Here is a 9,694-nt window from a genome sequence, read left to right as displayed (position 1 = left end):
TGTGAGTGCACTTTGCACACAGTGGCAAAGCAGCAACCTCAGCAAAACCCTAATTACCAACTGCATTTAAAATTAAAAACACTGAACAACTTGTAAGTTAGATAATGATTGCGTCACTGGAGAACACACAAGAAAACCTCAATTAAGACAAGAGTGTGAGAACAAGGAATTTAAATATAATCAACAGAAAAGCAGCAGAGTACGCTAATCTTTGCTCGTCGGTTCAGGCAGATCAATTCCAAAGGTAGCGGCAGCTTTAAACAATGATTAAACTAAGTGCTGCTTCCACACACTAAAATCTCTCCAAATGCATCCTCCTGTCAGCTTTAGCAAACTGGGTCAATGGATTTGTGGAGGAGGACGTTGTTTCGTGGAATTTAAATGCATTATTGAACACAAACAACACAAAGCCTGCCATCATGGGTGTTTAAACAAACCTTTGTGTGTTATTGAAGAATCTTACTTTAAAAAAACACAACTTTATGACCAGAATTAGTTTTTTGTTTTCTTGTTTTATAAACACATATTCTTGCACTTTCATTAGCCAGTAACTCAAGTTCTGCTTGCAGTGAACACATACAGGTAATCTTTAACATGTGAAATTTCAGCACACGAATGAAAGTTTTGTTAAGTCAACACTAAGAAATGTGCTACTTTGCCACTGATTTAGACACAGCTAAACAGCAGTAATCATGGATACATAAAATCATTCCAGATGCAAAAAGATTCCAAATCAATTCCCAAACAATTCAACGTAAGCCTCAACTCCATGAATAAAGCAAAACCTTTCTATCCTCACTAACTGTTTAAGAAAATGTCATTTGTTTGTTTGAAATCATTTTTGAAGAGCCAGCCTTCAATATACACACACACAGACTCAACCCCCCACCCCCACATTAAACATCTTCATCCTTGCATAAACAGTTTCAGAAGACAAGCTTTTATAACTTGTAAAATGTTTGCTACCAGTTAACAATTTTATCAGTGATCAAACACATTTACAGATGCCACAGAGTTATGGACAGTCCCTGAAGGTCATTTTCCACTATTGTGTTTGTTAAATTCATCTAAAAGCCTTGTTGCTGGAGGCACATGTGCTGAGGGCCAGATGGGAACATCAGGACTCCTTCATTTGGCCAAAGACAACAGATCTTCAAGCACCTGCTCAAAGAAAGGAATCACATGGCCCTTTTACCACATCCCCCAACACTGCCCTCCCATAACTCTGATTCTTTATCCTTTGACAGGCAGGCCAATAGGACTTGATGTTTTCCTAAACACAAACACACAAAGACCCAAACAGAAGTGAGAGATTGTCTCCTTTTGCTGTGCTACTGTGGCCACTCAGTCATTCTTTGGGGTGTCCAGTGTAAACATCCAGCTCAACAGCTCACTGTGCTTGGCTGCTGTTTACACACAAAGTCCGATATGAAGTCAAACTCGTTCTGTCCCAGGCAGAGCTCTGGCAGCTCCTGAACACGATCCAAACCAAACTCCAACACCAGTGAAGTCAGAACTTCCTCGTCAATTAAATCAGTGTCCATTCCGTTGAGCCCCAAAGGCCCGCCAATGTGCTGAATGCCCGCGAGCTGCGCCGGGCCCACTCTGTACTGAGCTCCGTTAGGCAAGTGGTGGCTGCTGGCCGAGCCCAGGGGGTGTCCATGATACTGAGTGTTTAGTTTTTGGAGGTGCATGCTCGCCATGAGCTGCTGGGAGGTGAGGTTACCAGGGAGGTACTGCTGCGGGTGTCCACCCTGCTGCTGCTGCTGGGGGTGCATGTGGTGGTGGTGCTGCTGCTGCTGCGGACCTGGACTGTTGTACATCACGTTCCCAGGCATCATCTGGTGATGATGGTTGGCCATGGGAGCTCCGTTCACATGGCTGCCCATTCCTCCCGGTCCCACCATGTTGGGTCTCTGTCTCATGGCAGCCTCCAAGTTGTTCTGAGGGTTCCTTCCGTAGTGCAGAACCTGTCCATTGGGCAGTCCGCGCAGTCCGGGCTGGCTGTTGTGTTGCGCAGGTCCATTCATGCCCATCCTGAAGCTGTGGGCCATGGGCATCATCATGTGTTCAGCCATGGCTGGTTGATATCACCTAAAGACACATAGAAAAATAGTTTAAGGTTTTCAAAAACATTTAAAAATCCTTAAAAATAAATAAATAACACAACTTACAATTTGTACAGTAAATCTTCCAGAAGCACGGAACTACTACTCTTACTTTTCTGTCTTTTATCTCAAGAAAAACTCAGATTATCTTGGATCAGAGGCTTTTTTGTAAAACAAAAAAACCTGAATAACCTTCACGTTCAAATGTTTAAAATTCGGTTCACCAAGTACTAAAAAATGACCATCTCCAGCAATGATGATGTTATATTCTAAACAATAATAACCCACATTTTCACCTGTACAGCCATAAATTGTTGTTAGATACCTGAAATAATGTGTGTCTTATCTATATACCTCCACAATAAACTGTTTTCACAGAAAGAATGGATGTCAGACTTTCATTTGCACATAAAGAAATGATCAGAGCAGAAAGTGATGACTGACTCCAAGTAAAGAAAAAACAGTTACTTGTTTGGAGTGAGCATTGCACCAGAGGCCTTCAAATTCACCTAGATTCAGCTGAGAAAAAGCTGTCTGCTTGTGTCTGACGTTGAACCTGAACAGTTCTGTATTTAGATTAAGATTAGCAGCTCTGACTCCACAGCCGACTCTGCTTCCTGGAGTTGCTCGGTCAGATGTGTGTTTGTATGTCTGCTTTACTATCTTCCAGCTGGGTGTGATGTAGCACACCTTAACCAAACGTCAGAAGCCCTGGATGTCCACACATCAGTCATGAGGGCAAACAAAGCAAGGGTGCCACCAAAGAACAGCCAGACAATCTTATATCAAACCCTCCAGGATTTTGCGATTGCAACTATTCATGCAAAATCAAGCAAACCCCACGAAATCGCAACTTTTTGCAACTTTGTCCAAAACACCGCAATTTTAACCTCAAATAACTCACGAAGAAGAGATGTGACATCACATCCTGTTAACATAAGAATGCCTGGAGCGTGCAGGAGCAGCGACCGAAGCCACAATGTGCTCTAATGCTTCACATTTACCCCCAAAGATTTCAGCAAAGGACCGTGCAAAACACCGCAGTGAAGTTAGTTTGAAGTTGGATGTTGGATATTCGCGCTCCGCAGAGTTAGCGGCGTCTGGCTCACGGCTGACCCGAGACAAGAACTCTAATGTCGGCCAGCCGTTCTCTACCGGCCCCTTCTCTCACGCGCGGTGGTTCACTTAGGGACGGCTGGCCGACATTAGCGTTCCTGTCTCGGGTCAGCCGTGAGCTAGACGCCGCCAACTCCACGGAGCACGAATATCCAATATCCAACTTCAAACTAACTTCACTGCGGTCGCAAACCAGTTTCCTCCCCAGCTGCAGCTGTTTTGCACGTCCTGCAGTGTAATCATGGAACATAAACGCATCGACAAACACTTTGTGTCTGCAAAACATGTGAGGAGAGCTGCAGACCAGGGACAATCCAGAAATGGTCATGAATGTCAGTTTATAAGCTATCAAAGTTCTCAAATAAAGCACCTTTTGAGAATGTCAATGTTCGTTGGTAATTATCTTACAAAACTAGTAAGTATTTTAGGTTTATATATTAAAAGTTATGGTTTTTTATTGATTTTAGTAAAAAAAAAAAATCGCAACTTTTAGGAAATTGATCCACGAAATCAGGCATTTTAGCCGCAACAATCATAAAAAATGCCTGCAAAATCCTGGAGGGACTGTTATATGCATAACCTGTGAGCAAAATATCTTGTAAACCTCTCAGAGTTCACTGAAACTTTCAGAAAGTAATCAATGGTTGTGCAACAACCTTTGGAGCCAACCTGATGTAAAATGGCCAGCACAACTAATCACCCTTAGTACACACAAAACTGACTTTAACTCTGAAATTTTAGCTCAATATCTGAAAAGATAACAAAGTATAAAGACTTTTAAATAAAATGTTTCTATTTAAAACATTTCCGGTACAGTAGACCCCCATGAAGTCACGATATATGATAGCTTACAACTTCTATACGAAAGGAAGAAAAAAGGTTTGGCCCTTGATCAGGTTTTTAATTGTGTGTGTTTCTGCAAAATGAGTTGGACACCCCCAAAGTTTAAAGGTCACCCAGTGTTAATGAGAGACTAGAAGGTCATAAAAAAATTAAAGGACTGCTCTAAGATCTGGCGAGACTCATGAGAATTCACACAGAAGATAAACCAGTCAGCTGAGTTTGTGGCAAAAGCTTTTTTTTTAAAAACAAGTCTCGACTCGTTCTCATAGACCCATGATCCCGTGTTAGGTACATGTATGGTGTTGATTAACTCAAGATGAATTGTTATAAACCATGTAGAAAAATCTTCCTAACACTGTTTGAAATGGGCACTTTAAAAAAACAAATCTAAACATTCTAATACTTGCCACTGAAATTGAGGACTAGGACTACCTGATTTTAGCAAATGGTGAAAAGAGACTGAACCTTAAAAAGCCTTCTAAAGTCTGCACAGTGCTGTTTAAGCTTTTTAATGATGCAAAATTTTCAATTATGCTGAAGCAAGTCCATTGTTATGTCAGCAGAGGGCTGTAGAGACGTAATCTGATCCTTGAGTTAATGAACAGTCAAACCATACACAACCACACTGTTCGAAACAAAGTAGTACAAAAACACTCTGTTCCTCAACATTTGCTCCTTTCTATTTTCTTGGGTTTTGATGAGTTGCACACATTTCATTAGAATGTTTACACACCTTTACCAGCAGCCCTTCCCATATTTCAGATGTGCCACTCATCCAGCACTTGACAAGTAAAAAAAAAAAGGTCTAGAAGTTTACAGTCAAAAAAACTACACTACACTGCCCTGTCTCCTAAGTAATGTGACATCAGTTATGGTGTTTACCACCAAGAACAGCAAATAGAAAACTTTAAATAGGTAGTAAATAGGAGTTTGTGATCACCATCACCATTTTTAAGTGAAACTGTAGCATTTCAGCCGTTTGTGGACGCCACAACAGCGACTGTTTCACCAACAACGAAACGTTTGGAATCCAGGTCTCAGAGTGGAAGTTTGTGGAAACGCCGGTGGCACATGTGCTCTACAAACGCCGGGCCCAGTAGATCAAACAACAGGAACAATGATGGATGGCAGAGGACTGTTTGTGCTGCTCACTTTCTTCAGTTTATCAGAGCTTCTGATACAGAACATATTTATCCTACACCATCTCTTGGGACAGCAGAGATGCAGTTCTCACATTCTAGAAATGCTGACCAGGCCTGTAACTGTTTTCATACTGACGTGTTTGCTTGTATGCATGTATCATTGTGATACAAAAATCACAGAGCCAGCTAGGAACCTGGCATGGAAACTACAAAAGATCCTGTTCTTGGTTTTTTTGTGGTCTCGTCTAAACAATAATTGCAATGTGTTTTTGCAACTGTAATGTTTTTACAACCGACGTTAGAAACTCTGTTTCCAGGAGAATGTTCACGTTTAAACTGGACTAAAACAACTTTTCTGCTACAGGGCATCGTGCATGCTGAGTGACTGCTTCAGTTTAATGAATAAGCTGAAACTATTGTTAAAGTGTAAACGATAAGAACAAAAGCTAAATTCTGCTAAATAAAAAAACTAAAGGCTAAAACCAGCAAAACAGCAGCTACCAAAATTATTAGGAAAACAGCTTAGAGCTAAAATAGGCAGAACAGTAGCTAAGCTAAAACTAGCAAAACAAAAGCTAAAGCTAAAAATGTCAAATCTGCTAAAGAAGAGAAAAGTTTTTCAAGGATTTGAAGAGATATGTTAAAGATAAAACAAAGATTAAAGTGTGCAGTATGACAGGTGAAACCATCAGAACAAACAGTGAAAAGCTAAACAGAACAAGAACAAAAATCTTACAAAAGCAGAACAGTGGCAAAAATCTAAAATTAGCAGAATGGTAGCTAAAAGCTAAGATGAGCTGAACAGTAGCTAAAAGCTAATATTAGCAAAACAAAACTGTAGCTAATAGCTAAAGTTAGCAAAACCATAGATAAAAGCTAAATTTAGCTAAAAGCTAATATTAGCAAAATATTAGCTAAATGAAAATATATGGAAGAAATGATGAACATTATGATTATTATCTTACATGTTAACTGTAGTGATAATAATGATAACTCTTAGGATAGCCTTAGTTTAGAGAATCAGATTTTTCATTTAACAGATTACTGCTACCTTAAAACTCCAAGACTCCAGCCTCCAAAGAGTCATAGCGTAGTGTGTAATGTAACACACAGCTACACGCAGCATTACATCTCACAATACTTTTGTTATTTTAGCAGAAATAATAAGAAAATACTGCTAGACATGTAAACTCTGTTGCTAAGCCTTTAATTGTGTGAACACTGATTCACAAAGTTTTCCTGATATTTTATTTTATTTATTTATTTTTTTTGCAATCTAACTTTAGCATCCTTTGTGCCACTTTATCCATTCATATTGTTCGGCTCATTCAGGAGATGGGTGCTATGATTTTTTTTTTTTTTTTTTTACCATTCTGCTACTTTTAGGTTCCAGCATGTGTTTTAATACTTTTACCTAACTTTTTGATATATTTTAGCTTTTAGCTAGCATTTTGCCACTTTTAGATTTTAGTTACCCATTTGTTAATTTTAGCTTTCAGCTACCTTTTTGGTAATCTTATCTTCTAGTTGGCTTTTGCTACTTTTAGCTAGCATTTTATTAATTTCAGCTTTTAGCTATTGTTTTGCTACATTTAGCTTTTAGCTAGCCCTTTGCTACATTTAATTACTAGCTAGTGTTTTTGTACTTGAAGCTAGCCATTGGCTACTTTTAGCCTGTATCTACTGTTTTGCTACTTCTGTCTTTTAGCTCTTGTTCTACTATTAGTTTTTAGCTAGTGTTGCATTTTGTAAGCATAAACAACTTAACTTAGTTTCAGCTTCTTCAGCAGTCAACATTCATTTAGCACTCTCTAGTTTTATTGTTTTCTTTCCTGAAACTTTTTGCAGTTGATCAAATGTCCACCATGGAAGCATGAAGTGAATGTCTGACAGACATGGGAGGGCAGCAGAACCACTGCAGCCAACAGAAAGGAGACGAATGCTTGACCGGAAAACACACACACACACACACACACACACACACACACACACACACACCTTCCTCCCTATCATCAAACACACTGACTCTGACTCTGTCTTCACAGACTTCGGAGGGTCTAACATTAGTTAGTTATTACTTCCACACTGGCTCTGAATGGGACAGACACCAAAGGCTGCACTTTGAGAAAAAAGGAAATAAAATAAATAAAATAACATTTAAACACCTCTAGTGAAGACTGAACTCTGCTGTGAGGACCCCCCTCAGTACTTATCCTCCAATAAAAGCAGACTTACCTTAGTTGCCTGGTACTTGCAATTTTCTGATCGTCTCTTACGGATCTGTATAATCCCACTTTTTAAAAATGTAAATAGACGATCTTTGTTAATTTATGACATCATTACAAAAGCAGATAAATATATTCTTTTTTTTTTTACTTCAAATGTATCTTGTAAATGTTCAGTGAAGGATTTGTCGTGCCGCAGGTAATCAGATCTAAGTGCTTTGTAAATAAGAGAAAGAAGGAAATAGTCCGCAGGACAAAGGGGGAAGTGCTGCCTCACTCTCTCTCTTTTTAAGAATAACAGAAAACGACAACCTACCCGATGTGACAAAGTGGAATCCGAACAGAGGAGTCAGATCAGAGCCGGGTCCTTCCTTCAGATGCCCCGGGTACATGCAGCCCTGAGGCGGATTCAAACTGTGCGGAGGAGTTAGTTTTCTGGGTCAGCTCGGGGATTATATACATGCAGAAAGCACACAGAGGGAGAGGGAGAGGGAGAGGGATGGAGAGGAGGAGCCTCCGTCCTCTCCGTCTCCTTTGTTGCCATTGGTCCTTCCCCCTTAATCACTGAGCAAAGAAACCTTCACCTCAGCACACTTTTAACCATGTCTCACAACTGGACAGATTTCAATGAAACTCTCAGAAAGTAACCACTGGGTGTACGTCAATAAGTGATTAACATTTAGAGTCAATCCCATTCAAAATGGAAGCCACAGCTAATAAATACAGCAATCTAAGAGCTATAACTCAGCCAGAATTACAGTCATCCCCAACAAAATCTGGGCGCTGACGGATTGCTTAAGACATTGAACACTTCTAAATCAAAGTGCTACAGATATAACAAACAGTAATTAAGCTAAATTGAGCAGAATGAAAGAAGAACCAGAGCAGATGTTCCAGAGAGCAGAACAAAAGCTAAAACAAGCAAAACACAAGCTAAAATCAGAAAAAACAATGAAAAGCTTCAGCAGAACAGTAGCTGAATTCTAAAACATACAAAACAGTAGCTAAAGGCCAGATTTAACAGAAAAGTATTAAAAAGCGTAAATCAGCTGAACCATAGCTAAAAGCTAAAACAAGCAAAATAGTTGCAAAAACCAAAAATTTGCAGAAAACTAATTAAAAGCTAAAACCAGCAGAAATTCAGCGAAATGGACTGTAGCTGTAGCTACAAGTTATAATTACCAGAACAGTCAGTATAAACTCAAATTCAGGGAAACTGTAGTTAAAATCAAAAATATTTTTGTTGTTGTCGTTTTTACAAATAATTTACCCAAAGAAAAACCCTGAAATTATCAGGTCTTTCAAAAACATTATTCTCTCTGAGATATTTTGTTATCTTATGCTACTTTTTTAGCTACTATTCTGCTACTTTTAGTTTTTGGCTAGCCTTTTTCTGCTTTTCAGCAGAGCCACAAAATCTACCTGATTCCTAAAAATATATTTGAAATGTTTTTTGGTTCCATGCTATGTTTAAAAGAAACTGTAGGTTATATTGTGCAGTGAATTTTTGTATTTATTTTTTAATGTCTTTGCAACACAGCAGACTTTCAGACAATATTTAAAGAGGTTTTTCTCTCACATGCAACTGAAGGTAAGAGGGGAATTAAANATATATATATATATATATATATATATATATATATATATATATATATATATATATATATATATATATGTGTGTGTGTGTGTGTGTGTTTATGCTGTCATATTCCTATGCCTTTAAAATCTATAATATCCAAAAGATTTGCAAACCTTCTGCATTTACAGCTGTTTGTCTTGAACATGCTGAAAAGTTAGATTTTTTTTTGACCACAGTGTCAGAAAGTTGCAAAAATCAAGTGGAGAACAGATTAACAAACTACAACCTGAACAATAAAACTAATCCCTGAGTTTTAAACACATTTTCCTGAAAACACGAGTCACATTCAGCTGGTTGTGGTGCTGAAATGGTGAAAAGCAGTGAACATTGCAAAATGTTTGGTCACATAAACTAAAAGTCAAAGTAACCTTTTGCTGGTTTTATTTAGTATTTCACTTTTTAACTAGTGTTCTATAACAAGCTTTTGACTTGATTTAGAACAACTGGCTTCTTCATGCAATTTCAGTAAGTCATTCAGCACTCAGCATTCACACCGGATTTTCACTGAAAATGCAGTTTCTATTTGTCATACAGCCATATTTATGAATATAGCTTAATAACGGAAGTGCTAATGCTGCTACCATGACCGCTGCTCATGTGGGGGATCTGGTAAGTTTGTTC

The 9,694-nt window shown here is 38.7% G+C and overlaps 1 protein-coding gene across 1 annotated transcript; it reads right to left on the bottom strand.

Annotated features, from left to right (window-relative positions):
• Positions 1-492: 492 nt before the first annotated feature.
• cited4a (Cbp/p300-interacting transactivator, with Glu/Asp-rich carboxy-terminal domain, 4a) lies at positions 493-7,915 on the bottom strand. Its single transcript, XM_017431883.2, has 2 exons — positions 7,751-7,915; positions 493-2,094 (listed from the first exon to the last, which is right to left on the bottom strand). The coding sequence occupies exon 2, from the start codon at positions 2,076-2,078 to the stop codon at positions 1,383-1,385; it is 696 nt and encodes a 231-aa protein (XP_017287372.1). The 5' UTR covers positions 2,079-2,094; positions 7,751-7,915; the 3' UTR covers positions 493-1,382.
• Between the last annotated feature and the right edge of the window lie 1,779 nt (positions 7,916-9,694).

Source organism: Kryptolebias marmoratus, linkage group LG5 (assembly GCF_001649575.2).
Source record: "Kryptolebias marmoratus isolate JLee-2015 linkage group LG5, ASM164957v2, whole genome shotgun sequence".
Taxonomy (NCBI): domain Eukaryota; kingdom Metazoa; phylum Chordata; class Actinopteri; order Cyprinodontiformes; family Rivulidae; genus Kryptolebias; species Kryptolebias marmoratus.
This window is presented reverse-complemented; position numbering and strand designations above follow the sequence as displayed.